The following is a 24434-nucleotide window of genomic DNA, read 5'->3' as shown; positions in this document are numbered from 1 at the left end:
AATCATGACCCTTGGATCAGTATAGGGACACTTAAAAAGCATCATAGAAATTGATTCAGGTAATGGTGATAAACAAACCTGTGAAGTTTCTCAGCAATAGCTCTTATAGAATTCAAGAAAAGTGGACCTAAAGCTAGAAATTCCAAATAGGGTCATAATTCTGACAAAATGCAAACTTGTGAGAGTTTTTGTTTTTGGCCTAGAAGCTTTTAATTCTTGACAGAGGTTTCCATTTTCAAGTGGTTATGGTTGCTGGCTTTGAGTAATTTAAGCCTCACAGCCATGGGTTCGAAACCCCACGAGAGATACAGAACTCACTCACTCAAAAAAGTCGTGTAGCTAGCTTATGAAGGTCTACCTGTGATGGCCTGAACCTACATCTGGTAGAAAGCTACCGTTACATTTTTTTGTAAATCTAGAAAGTAGACAGATATCCCAAAACTTGTGTGGCTTTAAAAAACTAACAAATCAAACAAATTTAAGATCTTGCATGTTTTTGACTTTGGGTCTGTGTGTTTTTAGCTCAATAGTTTAGTCAAGCTTTTGTTGTCACCCTTATTCCACCTTTTGTGCCCCTGTCGCAAAAGTTTTGCATGTTAGCATATTTCTCAAAAATCATGCCTGGTTTTAACTTTGAATTTTAAGTACTGCATATACATAATGTAGGTCTTTGAAAAACTACTAGACCAATTTTAGGGGCCTTCTGTGGCCCAGTGGTTAATGTTGCTGACTACGAAACACTTGCCCCTCATCAGTATGGGTTCCAGCCTCACTCAGGGCATTGAATTCTTCAGGTGAGGAAGCCTTCCAGTTGGCTTACAGAATGTCGATGGTTCTACCAAGGTACCAGTCTTTGATGAAATAATGCATGAAGGGGCACTTAGGTTCTTCTGCCACCATCAAAAGCTGGAAGGTTGCCATATGATCTATAATTATGTCAGTGTGATGTTAAACGCAACCAAAACTAGGCAAATTTTATGCTTTAAAATTCCACACATCTTTTGCATTATAAGATGACCTCATGGGACAAGTTACATAACTCTAGCTCTATATTTTGTCAAAATTATGACACTTATAAATTTTGTGTCAGTTTTGCATGTAAGCATGTTTCTGAGGAGAAGCTGGACCAAATGTTTCGAGATTCTCCACACATTTTTTGCATCATGGGGAGACCTTACATGGCAAGTTGCATAACTCTGCCCTACATTTTGGCAAAATTATACTCATTTTTCGTTCTAGAAAATTTTGCTAAAGCTTTCATAAGTAAGACTTCAAATAGTTGAGTGGACTGTCATTAGACAGGTCTTGTTCCACTATTGGTAAGTAAATCCGCTTACTTTCTCGGCTTGACTCGCAGAGGTAAATCTTGGTGGCAGGAAGTACCAACTTGGGAATACCTGTCCTGTTAAATTGACAGGACCAGTATTTTATTTACAACCAAAGTGAAAAGAATAAGTTTTGTCAGTTTTCATAATAATTTATTTTGTTATAAATAAATAGAAACAATAACAAAACAAGACTTTATTCAGTCTGACCTATATTTAATATGAACTGACCTATGTTTAATATGAAAATCTGTAGATGTAATGAGAGTTTGTTTTTTTTTTATTCACACTAATAATAATTTAAATGATGCATGTTATTTTAATGGAAAAATGATGCACACTTTTATTTAACAAAAGATAACTGATATGTAATGAAAGTCTCGATTGTTGAAGAGTTCTAAAGAGGAACTTGACGCATTGTTGGTGGTCAACACTGATACCAAATCTCATGTAACAGTTTTGGATTTTAAGGCCGTAAAGATAAAGGGTCCAGCCCCGATCTGTCCAAGTCATCAAGGTTCATCTTAAGACATGGTTCTCATACACAAAAACCAGGGTATGTTCATCATGCTGCATTGAAGCATTAAGCGAGCATTTTCGTTTCCTGCAATACAAGAAATATACAAATTTTATTTTTAAAAAATGGCAGAATTTATCACATACAAATTTTCTTTGTATATTTATGTAATTTTATTTATTTGTTTTAAAGGCATTGACCTCTAGATTATGGCTGAAAATTATCTTCCTTTAAGATTAAAGTTTGGTCATATTGTTAACATAAGAACTTGAGTTTTTGTTTTTCTAAACCGTTATAAAAATGCCAAATGAAGAAGAAGAAAAAACATGCCAGAGTCGGGAATTGAACCTGAAATAAAAAAAATTTCGCATTCTGGAGGAATACGTATTGAACGATATAATCTGTAAGTAATTAAGTTTCAAAGCTTTCTTAAGAAATGTAGCAATAATTTCTTGAGATCTAAAATTTCTCTCTTTTTTGTTATTGTATGATCTGTAGGTCAGTGCTTTTAAATGAACAGTAAGTCTATTTCTAGTCTAATTACTACAAAGATCACTTGAGTTTATATCTGCATGCTTTGCTCTCTAGTCAAATACCTTAATGTCCCATATTCAAATATTTGATGTATGGGAACCAAGGTGGTTTTTTTTGTAAAACAAGAGGGGCATTACTTATAGATTTAAGCCATTGAAAAAATTACCTACAAAAAATGAATAAGCTAGCACAGCTTAAGAATATGGAAAATGCTTGCTAAAAACTGACTAAGCCAAAGAACATAAGAAAAATAGTACAAGAAATATATTTTGCAGGAAAAATAATTCTTAAAAGAGGAAAAAGAAAATACAAGTATGGAACAGTATATTTTTTTTTTACCATATTTAATAAGATTCTTTTTTTCTACTAACTTAAAAAAGAATTTAAAATTGACAGTTGAAAATTACAAAAACTGTCCCACTAAAAATATGTTTGTTTCAAATGAGTTTACAATTTTCCTTAGTAAAAAGTGCCGTAATCTTATTTGTATGATCCTACTAGCATTCAAAACTGTAAGACTAATGTAAAATTATGCATATTTATATTGCTGTTTATGTAAGACATTTATATCTGATGAAAAAAAAAATTGTCACTTTTTAGTATTCATTCGTCTTACAACAAAATACAAAATTTGGTAAATAAGCAAGGATGTTCTCTTAAATTGCTCAAAAATACTCTTTTTCAAAGATATTAGAATAAAAAAGTAAAAAAAAAAGGTTAATAACTTTTTAGTATTAAAAATGACTTACCACCAAGTGCAGCCATATAGAGCATTTGGTTTGGCATTCCACCTCTGGAAGAGAACATTGAACCCATTGGTGATGAGCTGGCTCCTCCACTAGTGCTTGTTGAGACCTGGGCATAAGCCACAGCAAGAATGCAAGCAAGAAGTACACAAATAACAGCCTTCATCATGAACGGTTTTGAAAAAAAGATTTTCTGTTAAGCGTAAAGCCTTGCTGAAGTGAACACTATGGAGTGCTAGAGTAGATTGCTGATTGTGGTGTGAATTTGTGTCCTTTTATACTGTGGTCCTAAAGATAGGTCAGTGGGGTTGTAAGGATATAAATTGCGTGGTTTTAGACAAGAAGTAATATATTTTGTGAAGACATTATTATTAGCAGGAGTCATGTTTACCCTGGGGGTGATAAAATTATGCAGAAATCTGTCAATCAGTGCTGTCATGTATAACGTTTGTAGCACCTTTTCATACTTGTATTAACACATTCTTGCGGACAGTATTTAATTACCTTGTCAGTTTTTTCGGTACTGTGATTAAGTGTGTCGTGCTCATTTAAGATCTGGATTAGTCTAGTCTAATCAAGTGACGTAAATAGAGGGTGTTTTGCGTGGTTTTCTTGACCATGTACGTGACTTTAAGAAAAAAACAAAACATTTAATAGTTTGTTTTTGAGGAAAACATAGATTAACTGTTGCCCTTTGACATTCCTTTCATATTACTTGCTCTCATATGATTCTATCGTTGTTAATTAATTAATTTGACAGAAAATGATATATTTAATACACTTCCTAAACACATTATTGTTATTAATAAAACAATTTTTTGACATTTTCCCTTGTTTTTCAGATTCATTACCAAACAATTTACAGTCAGAAGTGCTGGTAAATTGTTAAATTTTATTTCCATCAGAAAAGTATGTATTATCATTATATGGAGTTTTATGACAGTCTCCTTAGTGGAAAAGTATTGAAATATTACATATATATATTCAAATTGTAGATTTTTCTGCATTTTCTCCATTAATTGGCAGTTAAATTTTCATTAAGTTTCTTTACACTTATAAGTACTGAACGCTTGGTTATTTATCTGTTTGTTTCCAATACTGATAGGTATTATTTATGTAGGCACATGCTTTAGAAACTTCCTTTTTGCATCTATGAGAGGCAGAGGGATAACGGCAGTCATTTTTGTGTGGGAGTGTTCAGTCGTGTGGGAGTGTTCTGTCTTGTGGTGGAGTCTAGTATGGATGTGCTCCCTGGTTTTCAGACAGTCACGAGTATTACTCGACAAATCACACCTAAATCCTTACTCATACACATGTACATAAAAGCTTTGTCCTAAAGCCTTTATTCCTACAATCTCATGAGTATACCAGTAATCCAAATCTACATTGTACTTACAAAATCTAAAGAAAATCAGAGCAAAATATTTACCTAGTGGAAGGTCATTGAAATATAAAACTAGGGTTGTTAGTTGGATTGTGGTCTGCTCAGACTGAAATTAGCCTCTTTTGGAAGACTGAAAGGGTTAAGTGTGGGTCCAAGGTCTTAGGGCCAGGTGTAGATGGTTAAAGCCATGGTCCTATGGGTTGTATGTACAGGTTGCTATGGACTTTCTTCAGTTTTGTTCTGCCAAAAGTGGTCACCCATAATTTTTCATTATAAATAAAGAAGAAATAAACTTTGATTGATACTCAGTGAATATTTATTTAGAAAAGAATAAATCACTTATCCAAGCAGTGGTCTTTTTTGATCATTTCGTGAATTGTCAAAGCATGATTTGAGGAAACGAGAAAATGTTAAAAAAAACCAAACCTGTCAGGTATTGCAATTTCAGCTTCGTTTTTAATAGCTGGACTAAACATGCAAAATGAACAATCAAGTTTTAGCGTCACTTTTGGTAACCTGTATTTTGATACTGCTCTTTACTACAGAATGATTAGCCGTTAAAATGCCAAATGTACATGTTTTTCAACATTAACTTTGCATCATATCTAGAAAACAACAAGTTTGCTTTTTCTTCTGTCAGTTCTAAAAAATGAATGGGGAACAAACAAATGATACTGGAAATAAAAAATGTCAAGAAGTCATCGGAGGACTTTAAATCAAGTAGCTGTCATCTTGTCCTTAGTAACTTGTTATTTGTTTAATTAAATGTGACATGCAAGTAATTACTGTCATTTTGTTCCTGACATCTTACAGATATTTTAGGTATATTTTAAAATTTTATTCTAATCACTCAAGAAATTTACATGAACATGATAATTGCACAAGATGAAAGGAGTATTTTGAAGGAGTGCAGAAATGTATTGATACATGTATGTTGGGTTGAACTAGCAAGAAGTGAATCTTTAGAAGTGAATCTTTAGAAGTGGAAGTTGTACAGGCGTCATGCAGGGCCCTTGCTGTTGTTTGTGGCAATTAAACAAATTAGTAAATTAATTTTAATGTGTCTGACAAAATATTTTTGCCCATCTGTATGTCCATCTGTAAAAAGTTGTTGATTTAGCAATTTTTATATGCCCGAAGGAACGTATGTATTGACCCTGGTGTCAATCTGTCTGTCCATCTGTTAGCAAATTCATGTCCTCTCTTTTAAACTCTTGAAGCCCTTGTAGGATTTCAAACAAACTTGACACAAATATTCCCACATCAAGACGACATGCAGAGCCCATGTTTAAGATGGTTTGCTTCAAGTTCCAGGTTACACATAGGGGTTAAATGACTTTGTTTCATGTCTGCGCTGTACCTCTTGAACTACTTGATGGATTTTAAAGAAACTTGGCACAAATGTTCATCACATCGACATAAAGTGCAGAGCCATGTTTTGGATGACTGGCTTCAAGGTCGGGGTCACACTTAAGGGTCAAAGGTCATATGACTTTTTCATGTGTATATATTGCTCTTCATTGCAATGCTCTTGTTTTTATTTGGCAGATCCAATATCTTTTCACTTACAATATTTTTTTAGCCTATTTTGTAACTTTGAATATTACTGGTGGTAGGGAAAAACTGAGACCACTTTTTCGTGATTCAGCATGGATGATACCTCCAATTTTGAGTTGTATTTTGACATATCTGTACCTAGTAAGGATTTTTTATGGACTTAAAATAATTTTTTTCTGTGGACTTAGAATTTAGGGTCAATGGTCATACCTTCGGGCATATATTGCTCCACATTGCGGTGCTCTTGTAAGTAAAGTTCTTTTTCTGATATTTGGATTGTCAAGGCATACAGCACTGTCAAAATCTTTGCGGAATACTTGCTAATATTCATTTTCCAGCACATGAAAATCACTTCCAAAACTGCTTAAGAAAGACATGGAAGTAGGAGGTAAACAAGGCCCTGTACTATAAAAAGCACATTTCCCAGTCCCATTTCCAGTAGAGTGGACGCAGTGGTTCAGTGGTAACACTGTCTGACTATAAAACCAAGGATTGTGAGTTTGAGCCCTTGCTCCTTCTACTAAAAATTACTAACATTGGGATAAGAGTCCTGTGTATGGGTGCTTTACATCTGGCACGCTACAGAACCAGGGAAGCTTCTGGAATGGTAGCGTCTTCTTTATCGTGCTATGATTTCTATCCTCACAGGCTTCCACTAACATTACTAACAGTCTTCTGGAGGAGTCGCCCATATGGGTAACTGGTGGTGACTATAAATAAGCTTGTATACAAACAAACAAACCCCTTTGCAGTAATATTTTGGTATTTACTTTACAAATGTAGAATGTCCTGAAACAGACTGATGTAGCATGTTGATGTAATAAATGATTTGATTTTTTTTTTTTTTAATAATTTGATTTTTTGGAAGTCCAGTAAAAGGTTTTTCATGACTGAAAATTATCAGTGACTTAGGAATAGACCCGTTTCCCATTCCCTGGTTACATGCAGAGTTATCTGCACATTGTTATCCAACCTGTTTCCCATTCCCTGGTTACATGCAGAGTTATCTGCACATTGTTATCCAAAACAAGGTCGAAAATATTATTTTACATTGAAATAAAATTATTGCTTGACATCAAAATGTCTTGGATGGGGAACTTTCTGAATGCAATTCATTGTAAATATATATATATATATATCAGAGTTTGCTAAGTTATGGTTTTTAATCAGGAAGATTTGAAATTCAGAAATACACAAATTTATGTAAATTGTCTGAGTTTAATTTGATGCATAACATTTAGATTCCAGTTTTGGTAAGATTGTTCCAGTTTAAACTAGTTTATAATGCAAATATTGTTTTGATATATGGGAGTTGACAGTAATAATTAGTTAATTACCTGTATGTCGGTGCAAATGTCGGTAGTGCAGATATAAAATTATACAGTCTGTACATCATAATGTTATATTTATTATTAGTTACAACTTGCCCTCCTCTGTCCTTTTTTATGCAAATTTTGGGTCTGGTCATTTGCTTTGCTGTATAATTACCAAATTTTATTGACTGGACCTGCCACTCTAGTGTCAATAGGGCAATTTTTCTGTGTTTAAACAAGAAGAACATGTATGACTGATTGAGAAATGTTTCTTATGATAATGCAATATATTCAGACCTAAGGAAAAGGGTTACAACTTGCTAAGGCAAAGCAAAAGCTGACAGAGTGATAAATTAAAGTCTGAAACCAGACTTTCAATATGTATAGATAATAGACTAACTGGTCAAGCTGTCATGTTTTCATTTTTGATCATAAAATATGCTTAATATGCTTGTTTTTTGTTTTGTTTTTTTTTGTTTTTGTTCTTTTTGTTGTTGCTAATTTCACTTGGTGTGATAAGTGCTTACTGCAAAATCATAATACTTGGGGACTACTTTGGTGGATTTCATAATTGAATCAGTCTACAAAATTATACCTCAACAAAGAAAGAAAGTGAGAAAATTCCTATATATTTGCTTGTTTTTATAATCGGAAATCCACAAATTTAAGTACCAGTGAAATAGCTGTTTTGGTCAGAACCACAGAATTTTATGGCAACACAATTAAGTGAATGGTTTCACTGTATTTGCTTCCAGAGGTCTTCCATGCCCTTTGGAGGACAGTCATTCTTTATAACCCTTACCCTGCTAAATTTCTGTAATGAACTTGTCCATCTTTCAATTTGGTCGCAAAGGCAGAATCAATCATGTCCAGCATGACAAGGGTTAAATTATGTAATCTCAATACCATATTTGACCTGTAATTGTGAAGGTGTTACTTTAAACCCAATAAACAAAACCATCCTTACACGTAGAAGTAAATTACCTCAACTAGCCCCAGTTTGTAGACCAGGCTCGGCATGCATTCTTTTTTAATTTTTTATCAATTCAAGATAAAGAAAAATTAGCTTAAATATGTTATCAGGTACAGGGAACTGTCCTGCTTGCCAAGCTTTTCGAACAAGTAGGATATTACCATATTTTACACTATTATAATCATTATATGGATAAATAGAAAATAGCTTTTGGCAAAAACAGACATGTAGGTCATAGTGAGATTTCGCTGGCCTTGTAACCAATCAAGGTCAAGGTTTGAAGGTCAGTTTCTAAAAGAAATTTTATTCCATCAGAATGAACTAATGAAGTTTAGAGATTGAAACACTTCTAGATGGTTCAGCAACATAATAGAAAAAACTTTAAATGAGCCGTGCCATGGGAAAACCAACATAGTGGGTGTGTGACCAGCATGGATCCTGACCAGACTGCGCGGATGCGCAGGCTGGTCTGGATCCATGCTGGTCGCACACCAACTATGTTGGTTTTCCCATGGCACGGCTCAAATGTTATTGTAGATATCAGATGATGAAGATGACACTCATCCCAACATCGACACACCAAGTTTGTTCCGATGGCGACATCAGGCAAGGGTTGAGAAAATGGAAGAAGCAAAGAAAGAGAAAGAAACATTAGCAAAAGAACATTCAACGTAAGTATGATAATTATGTCTTGTAAAGTTCTTTATAGCACAGTATCTGAAAATAGTTATCAAATGTAGGAGCTTCCTTTATTAATTCATTAGCTCCCATAGAAAAAAAACACATAAATCTAAAAATAGATATTAGAATTTCCCCAAAACCATTTTACTATAATATTTCTTTCTAATACCGTGTTCACACTAGCAGAACTGTTTTATTTTTATTAGGCACTAATTGGCTATAATTGGTATTTGACATTCAAAACCCATCAAAATATAATCTAGTTTGCGTCCACACTAGGCAAAGAAATGTGGTTAAAATATATACATGCAATGTTGGAAGTTAACAAAAATCTTGCAATAAGCAAAAATGGTTACAAAGAATTGAGAGCTAACAGAAACAAGAAGGGTCATCAATATTAAACTTCTGTGTTCATCTAAGAATTCTGTTCATTCCATCTACTGTCCATTTTGAGCGTCAGCATGACTCCATATCGCAATTTAATGTTTTTGTTTCAAACAACAGTCCAATTACTTTTGCCAGCCACAGCATCAACTGTTTGATACAAAAGAGAAACACATGGTATTCTTCCTCCAAAAGGTAAGATCTGTGGATTTGGATTGTAAAACCAGTTAAACCCACATTTCACGTTAATTTGTAAATAATGTAGCATTCTTTTAAATTTATATAAACCATCAGAGATTTTAAAATAGTACATTACGAAAACTTACCTTTACAAAATTCACATTTACACTCACATATAGTGACGCAAACGAGTTTACAATAAATCTAAACAAGTAATTGTAGATTTAAAAATTTGTCTAAACTATATAATTTTAAAATCTTTTTAATTTGTCTTTTTTTTGGATAGAATTAAATATCAAATGCAGATGCTTTGAACCCATGAAAAGTTCTAAATTGGCTATTGCCTTGCTTGTGGTGAAATCTCGGCTCACTCACTCAAATGCATGTGATATCTTTTTACAGATTTTATTGACATACATTCTTAATATAGACTAGTTGGATAGTAAATCACTGAATATATGATCTTATTTTATTGCCTGCTTGCTGTTACATTAACCAGTGGGTCAGATCAGACGGAAAAGCATTATAGGACAAAAAAAAAATCACCAAGATTTGAGTGTACCTTTTTAGAAATGAACACAATCATGAATGCCTGGTACCGTTCAGTTATACCGTGTTCACACTAGCAGATCTGTTTTATTTTTATCAGGCACTAATTGGCTATAATTGGTATTCGACATTTAAAACCCATTAAAATATAATCTAGTTTGCGTCCACACTAGGCAAAGAAATGTGGTTTAAATATATACATGCAATGTTGAAAGTTAACAAATATTTTGCAATAAGCAAACAAGGTAACAAAGAAGGAGGCTAACAGAAACAAGAAGGAGTCATCAATGTTTAAACTTCTGTGTTCATCTAAGAATTTCTGTTCATTCCATCTAATGTCCATTTTGAGCATCAGCATGACTCCATATCGCAATTTAATGTTTGTGTTTCATCAACACTCCAATTACTTTTGCCAGCCATAGCATCAGTTGTTTGATACAAAAGAGAAACACATGGTATTCTTCTGCCAAAAGGTAAGATCTGTGGATCTGGGATTGTAAAACCAGTTATAACTCACATTTGCGTTCACACTTGTAAAATAATGTAGTATTACTTTTTAATATGGTATTAAAACCACCTCCCGAGGTAGTTTTAATGCTACATTACAGAAACCACTTGACCTTTACATAATTCACGGTTTAAACCACATATAGTGTGGACGCAAACGAGTTTAAAAAATAAACCCAAGTTAATATAGGATTAAAACCGTAGTCTGAACACGGTATTAGAGGGAAGACCAGTTTTGAGAAAGAATTTATGAATAATTATCTTAAACAAAGCAACTGAATCATAATCTGACACAAATGTTTAATAAGTCCATCCCAAAACCATTATGCAAATAATGTAAATGAGACTTATTTGAAATATTGCTGCTGCGGCAAATGTCTTGTGGGTTTTGTATGCTGTACTGTATAAGAGCTTGATTACTTACATGTCAAGAGGATTAATTGCTATATTCAAAGTTAAATGTTACATACTTAATTGCAACAGTTTAACTAATTGTTTTTTCAGTAGAAAATGGTAGAATTTACTAATAAATTCTCAGCATTTTCACTGAATATATTTTATATTTCTACAGTTTAAACAATTAACCTTTAACAAAAAAAAGCCTAGAGATTTAGAGATTATATTTTCGCTGACAAGATGATCCCGCATCTGTTTTTAGCAATCAGCAGAAGATACAGCAGATGAAACAGAAACTAAAAGAAGTCGAGGAAAAGGTAAATATCATGTCCCCAGAGCCATTGTTGCCAGGTAACAGGAAATCTACATCAGATTGTCAGTAACTGGCATGGAACAGAACTCTAGTTAGGTTAACCGGCTCTATAACATTGCTAAAATACTGATAAAAAACAATGTAAACAGATCAAACTAACAAGTTCAGTTTTGTATATTTGGTAGTCAGAAAACACCAATTTAAAAAAGTACTGGAGACTTGTTAAGAATTAGGTAATGCTTAGCCCATTTCTGATTTGTTAATATTTAGGGTGTCTTGAAATCACTGGAAAGTAAAGTCATCTATCTTTGGAAGGTGGGAAGGGATTGCTACTATCATGGGAAGCAAAAAGTTCTGGGAAGGGAAATTCAGTGGGTATTTCAGAACCATATATTACATCTAGTATTTTGAAGTGGGCACCTTTTGATATTGTGTCAAATATTATGTTTTCATTCAGTTCGTATTTGAATATGATTTTTAGCGCAGTTTTTGGCAGACAGCATAGAACATTTTTCAGTTTCGCTATAAAGTAGCAAATTATTTTCAAAATCTGTATTTTTCTATTTGAAAATTGCTATCTTTTTTCATTCATTTTTTTCATGGATCATAATCACCAGTATTTGTGAATGAAAAATTACAAAAGATTTTTTTTATGTAATTATAAATGAAGGTTGAATGCACAGCTGATATAACTGATGTAAAGAGCACTAGTTATGATGATACATTATAATTATACAGCATGTTGGACAGATTAATATCTCCATCTTACATATTTTGTCATTTCTGAAAGGTTACAGGTATATGTATGGAAACAGTACCTTGTAGGTAGCATTTTTATACTTTTTAGCTCACCTGTCACAAAGTGACAGTGAGCTTTTGTGATTGCGCGGTGTCCGTCATCCGTCGTCCGTCCGTGCGTCCGTAAACTTTTGCTTATGACCACTCTAGAGGTCACATTTTTCATGGGATCTTTATGAAAGTTGGTCAGAATGTTCATCTTGATGATATCTAGGTCAAGTTCGAAACTGGGTCACGTGCCATCAAAAACTAGGTCAGTAGGTCTAAAAATAGAAAAACCTTGTGACCTCTCTAGAGGCCATATATTTCACAAGATCGTCATGAAAATTGGTCAGAATGTTCACCTTGATGATATCTAGGTCCAGTTTGAAACTGGGTCATGTGCCATCAAAAACTAGGTCAGTAGGTCTAAAAATAGAAAAACCTTGTGACCTCTCTAGAGGTCATATATTTCAAAAGATCTTCATGAAAATTGGTCAGAACATTCACCTTGATGATATCTAGGTCAGGTTCGAAACTGGATCACGTGCCTTCAAAAACTAGGTCAATAGGTCAAATAATAGAAAAACTTTGTGACCTCTCTAAAGGCCATATTTTTCATGGGATCTGTATGAAAATTGGTCTGAATGTTCATCTTGATGATATCTAGGTCAAGTTCAAAACTGGGTCACGTGCGGTCAAAAACTAGGTCAGTAGGTCTAAAAATAGAAAAACCTTGTGACCTCTCTAGAGGCCATATATTTCATGAGATCTTCATGAAAATTGGTCAGAATGTTCATCTTGATGCTATCTAGGTCAAGTTTGAAAGTGGGTCACATGCTGTCAAAAAGTAGGTCAGTAGGTCAAATAATAGAAAAACCTTGTGACCTCTCTAGAGGCCATATTTTTCATGGGATCTGTATGAAAGTTGGTCTGAATGTTCATCTTGATGATATCTAGGTCAAGTTCAAAAGTGGGTCACGTGCCATCAAAAACTAGGTCAGTAGGTCAAATAATAAAAAAACCTTGTGACCTCTCTAAAGGCCATATTTTTTATGGGATCTGTATGAAAATTGGTCTGAATGTTCATCTTGAGGATATCTAGGTCAAGTTTGAAACAGTGTCATGTGTGGTCAAAAACTAGGTCAGTAGGTCTAAAAATAGAAAAACCTTGTGACCTCTCTAGAGGCCATACTTGTGAATGGATCTCTATAAAAATTGGTCAGAATGTTCACCTTGATGATATCTAGGTAAAATTAAAATCTTTTGGAAATTCATCAAACTTCTGGTTAGAATATTTTAGAACAACAGTTTTTTTTTTGTCCCCCCCCCCAATGAGTGGTGCGTCCGTCCACCTGTGCGTCCATCCGTCCGAGGTTCGTGACACGCCTAGCTCAAAAAGTATTTTATATAAATTAATGAAACCTTGCATGCGTCTTTATCATGATATGAACCTGTGCACCTTCTATTTTTCGTCTGGCTCCGCCCCCTAATTTTAGAGTTATGGCCCCTGAAATAGTCAAAAATGCACATTTTCACCTTGTGACACGCCTAGCTCATAAAAGTATTTGGTATAGATTTATGAAACCTTGCATGAATCTTAATCATGATATGAACTTGCGCACCTCCTATTTTTCATCTGGGTTCGCCCCCTATTTCTAGAATTATGGCCCCTGAAATAGTCAAAAATGCACATTTTCGCCTTGTGACACGCCTAGCTCAAAAAGTATTTGATATAAATTGATGAAACGTTGCATGAGTCTTTATCATGGTATGAACTTGCGTACCTACTATTTTCCTTCTGGCTCCGCCTCCTATTTTTAGAGTTATGGCCCCTGAAATAGTCAAAACTGCACATTTTCACCTTGTGACACGCCTAGCTCATAAAGTATTTGATATAGATTCATGAAACCTTGCATGAGTCTTAATCATGATATGACCTTACGGACCTCCTATTTTTCATCTGGGTCCGCCCCCTATTTCTAGAGTTATGGCCCCTGAAATAGTCAAAAATGCACATTTTCACCTTGTGACACGCCTAGCTCATAAAGTATTTGGTATAGATTTATGAAACCTTGCATGAATCCTAATCATGATATGAACTTGCGCACCTCCTATTTTTCATCTGGGTTCGCCCCCTATTTCTAGAATTATGGCCCCTGAAATAGTCAAAACTGCACATTTTCACCTTGTGACACGCCTAGCTCAAAAAGTATTTGATATAAATTGATGAAACCTTGCATGAGTCTTTATCATGGTATGAACTTGCGTACCTACTATTTTCTTTCTGGCTCCGCCCCCTATTTCCAGAGTTATGGCCACTGAAATAGTCAAAAAATGCACAGTTTCACCTAATTATGTGCCTCACTCAAAAAGTATTTAATGTAAATTCATGAAACCTTGCTTATGTCTTTATCATAATGTGACTCATTCTCGCATACCAGAGGTCTACCGTGGTTCCCCAGATGAACCTCTGGCACATTTCGCCGATATTTGTAGTTTGCTTACATTACAGGTAAAACATTTCAGCCAATCAGCGTCGTTTCGCGACAAAATGTAGCGAACCAATCAAAATCGTCCGTGAAAAGCGTGATCGCGTCCTTTCATATTGATGCCAAATAATGAGGAATATTTTTATATTTCTTAAGGTAAATTTCTAAACATCGAATAACTGAAATAAATCTTTATTAATCGCAATCATGGAATATCGTCTTTATCGCTCGTTAGCAACTACATTTATAACATATTGTTTGAAATTTCAATTCGGCGTGCCAAATAGTGGCGAACATTGATTGGCTGAAACTTCTCCCGGTAGTAATTACAGGTGCGCATGCTCACCAAATAAACGACAGAAATAAATCAGAGGTTCGTCTCGGGATTTTGACGAACATCTGATGGATGAGAATGAATGTGACTTTGCACACTTGGCATTCTTCTTTAGAATTTTAATGTTTATTACAGAGTTATGGCCCTTGAAATAGCCAAAATAGTGGATTTTTGTTTGTGATGCTCATAGCTCAAAAAGTATATGGTATAGAATAATGAATCCATTTCATAAATTTTTGTTTTGAGGCTATACCCCATTAAGACTGCAAACATTTGAATTATTTCTCCTTATTTGTGACAAATGTACCAGTGTGGGGCACACCCTGTGTCTTACAGACACATTCTAGTTTTAATCTAAGTTTAGGCAGAAAAGGTGCCATTGATCAAAACATAATGACAGTGAATAGATTGTTTGTAATTATGAACCAAAATTGATTTTTTCCCTGTTGAATATTGATGACGTTAATTTCTTGTCCAGTTGTCTTTTGTTGAAATGCCAGAGCTGGTAAAAATTCATGTTGAATACATATACTGACATGGTGGCTTAATGGATAAAGCACCTGCCCTGCAATTGTGCAGTCGAAAGGTTCTCGCCCTGTCTGAGGCTAGTCTTGTTACTGAAGATAGACCGGTTGGTGAGCCACCAGCTAGTTAAATAATGGTAACTGATTGCCTACCTGCCTGCTGCCTGGCATTAAAAAATAGGAATCAAGAAGTAATGCTGTTCAATGTATGTAGGTATCTCAGCTTGGCGGGTCCTTTATGAAGGGGTGACATTATGATGAACGAACACTTACTTGACTTTATACTGCAAAGTCATTTAACTACTTGAGTATGAAATTTTTTGGTATTTGCCTAAACAAAAAGTTTACAGAGACACAAATGTCTAATTTTTTTACCCTAATTATAAATGGCAATTTTACTTGTTAATTGCGATGTAATTTCATGGATTGACATAACCACTACATCCATAAAAAACTAGAAGTGAAAATAGAACATAGCTTTCATTTGTTTGAAAGTATTATAGCTGGGCAGATTAAGTCAATTATTCGGGAAAATACTGCATTTGGTGATGCAAGCATAAAATTTGGCATATGTACTCGTCTGAGCTTCTTTCTTTCAAAAAACCCGTTAGCCACTTGAAAATTCAAGATGGCCGCCACAGGAAGTTGATTTTTGACTTGGAACAGACCTAAACCAAGTTCTTTTTTGTAAATTTTGAGGAAAAGATATCTTTTAAGATGTTTTGAGTGTGCAAAACCTATATTTGAGACACAATAAGACTGGTTTCAAAATCCAATATGGCGTCTTTTTAGCTCACCTGAGCAATGCTCAGGTGAGTTTTTCTGATTGCTCGATGTCCGGCGTTCGGCGTCCGTCGTCTGTCAACATTTAGCTTGTGTATGCGATAGAGGCTGTATTTTTCAATTAATCTTCATGAATATTGGTCAGAATGATAACTTTATGAAATCTAGGCCGAGTTTGAAAATGGGTCATCTCGGGTCAAAAACTAGGTCACTAGGTCAAATCAAAGAAAAACCTTGTGTATGCGATAGAGGCTGTATTTTTCAATTAATTTTCATGAATATTGGTCAGAATGATAACCTTGATGAAATTTAGGCTGAGTTCGAAAATGGGTCATCTCGGGTCATAAACTAGGTCACTAGGTCAAATCAAAGAAAAACCTTGTGTATGCGATAGAGGCTGTATTTTTCAATTGATCTTCATGAATATTGGTCAGAATGATTGCCTTGATGAAATCTAGGCCGAGTTCGAAAGTGGGTCATCTCAGGTCAAAAACTAGGTCACTTGGTCAAATCAAAGAAAAGCCTTGTGTATGCGATAGAGGCTGTACTTTTCAATCATTCTTCATGAATATTGGTCAGAATGATAACCTTGATGAAATCTAGGCCGACTTCGAAAATTGGTCATCTCGGGTCAAAAACTAGGTCACTAAGTCAAATCAAAGAAAAACCTTGTGTATGCGATAGAGGCTGTATTTTTCAAGTGCCTTGATGAAATCTAGGCCGAGTTTGAAAATTGGTCATCTCGGGTCAAAAACTAGGTCACTAGGTCAAATCAAAGAAAAACCTTGTGTATGCAATAGAGGCTGTATTTTTCAATTGATCTTCATAAATTTTGGTCAGAATGATTACCTTGATGAAATCTAGGCCGAGTTCGAAAATGGGTCATCTGGGGTCAAAAACTAGGTCACTAGGTCAAATCAAAGAAAAACCTTGTGTATGGGATAGAGGCTGTATTTTTCAACTGATCTTCATGAAATTTAGCCAGAATGAATACCTTGATAAAATCTAGGCCGAGTTCGAAAATGGGTCATCTGGGGTCAAAAACTAGGTCACTAGGTCAAATCGAAGAAAAACATTGTGTATGCAATACAGGATGTAGTTTTCAATTGATCTTCATGAAATTTGGTCAGAGTGATTGCCTTGATGAAATCTAGGTCGAGTTTGAATATGGGTTAACTGAGGTCAAAAACTAGGTCACTAGATCAAATTAAAGAAAAATCTTGTGTATGCGATAGAGACTGTTTTTTTTCAGTTGATTTTTATGAAATTTGGTCAGGATGATTGCCTTAATGAAATCTAGGTTGAATTTGAATATGGGTCATCTGAGGTCAAAAGCTAGGTCACTTGGTCAAATCAAAGAAAAAACTTGTGTATGGGATAGAGGCTGTATTTTTCAATTGAGCTTCATGAATTTTGGTCAGAATGATTGCCTTGATAAAATCTAGGTCGAGTTTGAACATGGGTCATCTAGGGTCAAAAACTAGGTCATATCTAAGAAAATGCTTGTTTTATCACAAGAGACCAATTTTTTGGTCCAGTCTTAATGAAAATTGGTCAGAATATTTGTTTCCATGAAATCACTAGGTCAAACATGTTTTACACTGTTATGGTGTGTTTCTTAGGTGAGCGACCTAGGGCCATCTTGGCCCTCTTGTTTTAAGATGGCCGCCGTTTTATGTGAAAGAACTAATTTGCCATTAATACTTACGTTCCTAGTCAAATCAGTTTTAATGTTATAGTCGAATAACATATTTAGAGTGTTGAAGGACAGTTTTTGTCTCGCCTGTGACTTTAGGAACTGACGGCGAACTAAGGCGTAGCTTTTCCGGCAGGACGGTAATGACGACGGTGGCGGTGGCGTCAACGTTAAGTTTGTATGTCAAGTCCTTATCTCAGAAACTACTCTGTTTATTGGGTTGAAACTTCACACATGCCTTTGTGGCCATTAGACGCTGTACCAGGCCAAGTTCCATAACTCTGACTTAGATTTTAACAGAATTATCTCCCTTTTTAAAATAAATTTTTAACGTTAGGTCTTCGTTAGGTCTTCGTATTAAGCATTTTTCTCAGAAACTGTTAGGTTTATAGAGTTTAAACTTTACATGCGCCTTCATGGTCATTAGGCACTGTACAAAGCCAAGTTCCATAACTCTGACATGAATGTTAACAAAATTATCCCCCTTTCAAAATTAGAAATTGTAACGTTAAGTTTTTATGTCTCTACATGGAATGTTATTCAGTTATGTCCCTTTATGGCCGTCACTGCTGACTTGTGGTCCAGCTTTATATAACGCAGACATTTTTAATATTAAAGTGTATATAGCATTCCACGTAGACACATCAATTTTGATAAACAGAAGACCTGCTTTGTGTCATAGGTGAAACAATGCAGATCTGTTATACTTGTTTCCCCTGGAAGGCATGTCTCAAGACTTTATATTTTTGTCAAATAGTTGTCACACTTGCAGCTGTATAGATCCATAAACGGGAGTCCAAAACGATTGCATTTACACCTAGAACAACATTGTTTTACGTGCACATTTGGTCAGTTGTTAACAGCTATTTGCAACTGGTGGGTTGTTGTCCAGTGCATCTGCCAAAGGTCACATTGTTTCTCCCATCCCTATTCAGCAGGATTTTCGACTTCCATTTGGCAAACAATGCCTGTCCCCATATCCAACCAGCTTGGTATACAGCACGCTTTGTGTGTTTGGCAAGGGCTGCTTGTGTTGGGCCAAGAGCATCATATGACATCTGTTTTCGGGCAAACATGTCCAGTCTGACGCCATAAATATCTGCTATAGAACTTGACCTGTCTTACAAAAAGATGACGAGCTTTTCATGAACCCCCTTGTCCTCATTAGATATCACTGGCTGATATACACCTAAAATCTTAAAGACATCTGTCACTTCCGAACAAACATTCCAAGTTTATCAAACAGTCTTTTTACCTTTTCCCCCGGAAACCTGACACTACATCACAACCTGTAAACACATGAAAGAAAGCAATACTTTTTGCTTTCTCATGGCCAATTGATTGAATGACATCATTTATCGGAATCCATCTCAAATTTGTTCCCTGTCTGAAGGCTACCCACAGTTGTTCAAGGCCACGATCTTTTAGCTCAGAAAATACATGAATAGCGGTGGCAACTAAATCTGTGTCTGTAGCTTTACTGGCAAGCTGTTTATGACCCTCCACAACAGCATGCCTGCATAACCATCCGTATATTCCTCATGACTGCATGGCGTCAGACCTTCAAGACTTATTCTCCTGATTGCATACAGTCTTTTCCTCTCTGGTCAAAATTACAGTTATTTGTGTGTGCATTTCAACATGCCTGTCGGCCAAAAAATAAAAAGATCAGTCTTGTTATCATTATCCCCCAAGAAACTGCACCAATTGGGTGGGATTTTCCTGTTGCTAGTAACCCTTCGTCTAGTGCCATGACCTCGTTCGTTTTTGTTGTCATCGCTTTTCATGTATTTTCTGAGCTGGAATGGCTTGGCCTTGTACAGCTGTGGGTAGCCTTCAAACAAGGACCAAATTTGAATTGGATTCCCATACATGATGTCATTTAATCATTTGGCCATGGCAGTCTGTATTGTCAGGTTTCCGGGAAAGGGTAGAAAGGCTGTTCGTAGAACTTGGAATGTTTGCCAGGAAGTGACACTTCTTTGAGAACCAAGGAGTATATCGGACAGCGATGACTAATGAGGACAAGATGGTTCTTGAAAAGTTTGTCATCTTTATTGTGTCGGACTGGACATGTTTGCCCCAGAACAGAGGTCATATGATGTTATTCCCCCAACTCAAGCAGCCTTTGCCGAACACACAAAGCGTGCTGCATACCTAGCTGGTTGCATATAGGGACAGGCAGTTTTGCCAAATGGAAGTCGAGAATCCTGCTGAATGGGAATGGGAGAAACATGGTGACCTTTGGCAGATGCACTGGACAACAACCCACCAGTTGCAAATAGCTGTTAACAACTGACCAAATGTGCATGTAAAACAATGTTGTTCTAGGTGTAAATGCAATCGTTTTGGACTCCCGTTTATGGATCTATACAGCTGCAAATGTGACAACTATTTGGCAAAAATATAAAGTCTTGAGACATGCCTTCCAGGGGAAAAAAGTATAATAGATCTGCATTGTTTCACCTTTGACACAAAGCAGGTCTTTTGTTTATCAAAATTGATGTGTCTAGGTGGATTGCTACATACACTTTAATTCTAAAAATGTCTGCCTTATATAAAGTTTGACAATAAGTTCCAATCAAGCAGTGACGGCCATAAAGGGACATAATTAAAATATATTCCATTTAGAGACACAAAAACTTATCGTTACAATTTCCAATTTTAAAAGGGGGAAATTTTGTTAAAATTCATGTCAGAATATGGAACTTGGCTTTATACAGTGCCTAATGACCATGAAGGCATGTGTGAAGTTTCAACCCAATTTAAACAGTAGTTTCTGAGAAAAAAAACTTAATACGAAGACTTAACCTTGAAGATTCTAATGTTTAAAAGGGGGATAATTTTGTTAAAATGTATGTCAGTGTTATGGAACTTGTCTTTGTACAGCGCCTAATGATTACAAAGACGTGTGTGAAGTTTCAGTCCAATAAACAGAGTAGTTTCTGAGAGAAAAAAACTTGACATACAACCTTAACGTTGACGTCACCACCATTGTCGTCATTGTCGTCGCCGTCGGAAAAGCTACGCCTCTGTCCGCCATCAGTTTTAAAAGTCGCAGGCGAGACAAAACTGTCCTTCAACACTCTAAATATGTTATTTGTCCATAACATTAAAATTGATTTGACTAGGGACGTCAGTGTTAATGGCAAATTAGTGCTTTTAACATGAAACGGCGGCCATCTTGAAAAAAAAGACGCCATATTGGATTTTGAAACCAGTCTTTTGTGTATCAAAAATAGGTTTTGCACATGCAAAGCATCTTAAGAGATATTTCCTTCTCAAAATTGACAAAAATAAACTCTGCATAGGTGTGTTCAAGTCAAAATCAACTTCCTGTGGTGGCCATCTTGAAAAATGGCCGCCATTTTGAATTTTCAAGTGGCTAACAGGCTTTTTGAAAAAAGTAGGCTCAGACGAGTACACATGCCAAATTTCATGCTTGCATCACCAAATGCAGTATTGTTTCAGTTATCTGCCTAGCTATTAAAGATGGTTTTGAGTCAAATGGTTGGGGAAAATGTTCATTCATAAAGATGTATGCTTGAAACACTGTCCAGGTATGTATGAGGTCGTCTTTCCTTTTCAGGAATCAATGGACAATTTTGAAAAAATGAAGAAAGAACTTAAAGAGCTTGAAAAACAAGAATCGGAATATCAGAAAAAAGAAGAAGAACTGAAAAAGAAAGAAAAGGTACATTTTGTTGAATTGACTAGTGTTTCTGGAGGCTGGTTTATTGTACTACCCAAACAGCAAAGTTGTAAATTGCAATATACTGTGTCAGTATGTTTTGGGGAGCGTGGGGGGGGAGGGGGGGGTGTACATTCATCACCTTCAGCGATAGCTCTAGTTCTTTTCTCTAGTTTTGATGAACAACACTTAGGTCATTATACATAGGGTGGTTAAACCTTATGTCCTGGGTAAAGCTAATATGATGGCTTCCTAACATGGAGGAGTGTTAACCAAGGCAAAGTCAGCTTTGGTCAGTGGATGCAGGGCAAGACTTACAATCATGAGTTTGTAAGTTTGACTCACCATGGTGATTTACAGAAGGCATTGATTCCAAGTGTGAGTCACATATAGAGAACATACTAGTTTTGATAATGAATCCAGGAACATTGGTTAAGTGACTGCTGTAAAAACTGAAATACTTCCTGAAACCGGTCACTAACACAGCAAAACAAATGCAGTAAAATCATTTAAATTTTGTGGGCATGAAATTTCAATGTCTAGAAATGCCAGAAAGGCAGTTTTGTGTGATCTTGAATTTGTTGTTTTCAAATTATAAAGATAAAACAGTAAGGATGTTTCAGCATTTGATGGGATTAAATTTTGTGGATTAATCCATGAATATTAATGATTTCACAGGACACTTGCAGAATGGCAATGTTACAGTTTGTGGTAAAAATGAAGGAGTTGAAATATTTCCAAGAAATAGTTGCTGTGATTACTTCTTACAGGGTTCTTCCAGAAAGATGAGATTTGGGTCACCAAATAAGGAGAACTGCTATTTATAACTGACGGCATGGCGACTTTTTGTATATTGTGTATAATGTTGTGTAAATGTGAGAATGCTTCATGTTAAAAATGTGAACATGTATACAACTATCATGACAAACTTACGAAAGACATTGAAGTAATAAAGTAGTATATTTCTACATTACAGCTTACACCATGGAACATAGACACTATTTGCCATGAAGGAAAATCAAAAACAGTGAGTTACTTCCCTTTGTTATGATAGTGTAGTTTTATAATGATGTACTCAGTTTGTTAACTTTCCAAATCAGGATATTTTTTAAAGGTGTCTTGACAAGGTTTCAGAAATTTATAATTTATTGGAAGCCCAACAGTTTTGGTTTGTTTGACAATATTTGCTTTATGCATGGATACTATTGTAAAATAGAAGAAAAATTATCATAAGTTTTCTAATTTTAGCAAGACTCATGTGTTCACGAAGATTTTATATTCTCAAAATAGCAACTACTATTACTTATTTTCTCAGAATAAAATTTGTGCATTAGAAATTTGGTGATTTTATCTTGAATGTATTTCTTGTTGTCAGATAATCAACAAATATGATAAAAATGATGACAAAGACTTAACAGAGGAAGAGAAAGCACAGAGACAGGTAATATGGAATATTCTAATATGGCTAACAATGCTTTAATCATCACAACGATGTTATGTTGACGTCACATCAACGTGATATTTAGCGCCATGTACGCATCAAGAAATAGCCCTTTCAAATTTCATGAAATATTTTACTTAATAACATGTTTTATACGAAATGTTACATTGCACAAATATTTTGATTAATTATACACATACTAAATTAGTTATTCGCTTTGCTGAATAATTCGCAATAATTTTCGCTCGAACTGAATTCTGCCGCAAGACGTATTACCGTTTCTGGTCCTGGCGTGTTTTAACAAATACCTTCTATTGGCGCCATGCTTACGCGAAGAAACAGTTCCATCATATTTGATATAAATTTTACAATTAAGAACATATTAGAATCGAAATAATTTATAGCAAAACAGTGCTTTATTACTATTTATACACTCGGGCAGTTATACGTCGTCCAAAATAATTTCACTCGGGCTGCGCCCTCGTGAAATTATTACGCCCAACGTATAACCGCCCATCGTGTATAAATAGTGATAAAGTACTGTTTTGGTATAAATTATTAATCCCCCGCCATGGCGGAGGGATTATAGGAATGGTCTGCGTCCGTCCTTTCGTCCGTCTTTCCGTCCGTCCTTCCGTCCGTAACAAAATCGTGTCCGGTCCATATCTCCTAAACCCCTTGAAGGATTTTCATGAAACTTGGGTCAAATGATCACCTCAAGACGATGTGCAGAACCCATGAGTCAGCCTTGTCGGTTCAAGGTCAAGGTCACAACTCAAGGTCAAAGGTTTGAGCCTGCCATTTTGTGTCCGCTCTATATCTCCTAAACCCCTTGAAGGAATTTTATAAAACTTGGGTCAAATGATCACCTCATCAAGATGATGTGCAGAATCCATGAGTCAGCCATGCCGGCTCAAGGTCAAGGTCACAACTCAAGGTCAAAGGTTTGAGCCTTCCATTTTGTGTCCGCTCTATATCTCTTAAACCCCTTGAAGGAATTTTATAAAACTTGGGTCAAATGATCACCTCATCAAGACGAGGTGCAGAACCCATGAGTCAGTCATGCCGGCTCAAGGTCAAGGTCACAACTTAGGGTCAAAGGTTTGAACCTTCCATTTTGTGTCCGCTCTATATCTCCTAAACCCCTTGAAGGATTTTCATCAAACTTGGGTCAAAGGATCACCTCATCAAGGCGATGTGCAGAACTTATAAGTCAGCCATGTCGGCTCAAGGTCAAGGTCACAACTGAAGGTCAAAGGTTTGAGCCTTCCATTTCGTGTCCGCTCTATATCTCCTAAACCCCTTGAAGGAATTTTATAAAACTTGGGTCAAATGAT

The 24434-nt window shown here is 35.6% G+C and overlaps 1 protein-coding gene and 1 long non-coding RNA gene across 2 annotated transcripts in view; one reads left to right on the top strand and one right to left on the bottom strand.

The window, feature by feature from the left end:
• The window catches only part of LOC123552491 (hsp90 co-chaperone Cdc37-like), an 84570-nt gene that overhangs the window by 23924 nt on the left and 36212 nt on the right, over nucleotides 1-24434 (top strand). Inside the window, exons 2-6 of the mRNA XM_045342202.2 lie at nucleotides 8887-9020; nucleotides 11309-11363; nucleotides 21555-21659; nucleotides 22633-22683; nucleotides 23032-23097. Of these exons, the coding sequence (XP_045198137.2) occupies nucleotides 8887-9020; nucleotides 11309-11363; nucleotides 21555-21659; nucleotides 22633-22683; nucleotides 23032-23097 (411 nt within the window). The remainder of the gene's footprint in view (nucleotides 1-8886; nucleotides 9021-11308; nucleotides 11364-21554; nucleotides 21660-22632; nucleotides 22684-23031; nucleotides 23098-24434) is intronic.
• LOC123552492 (uncharacterized) lies at nucleotides 1457-3431 on the bottom strand. The gene is made up of 2 exons (XR_006686620.2): nucleotides 3126-3431; nucleotides 1457-1929 (listed from the first exon to the last, which is right to left on the bottom strand). It is a non-coding gene; the product is annotated as an uncharacterized LOC123552492 (long non-coding RNA).

Source organism: Mercenaria mercenaria, chromosome 4, assembly GCF_021730395.1.
Source record: "Mercenaria mercenaria strain notata chromosome 4, MADL_Memer_1, whole genome shotgun sequence".
Lineage (NCBI taxonomy): Eukaryota > Metazoa > Mollusca > Bivalvia > Venerida > Veneridae > Mercenaria > Mercenaria mercenaria.
The sequence above is the reverse complement of the archived record's forward strand: the minus strand, read 5'-3'. Positions and strand labels throughout refer to the sequence as shown.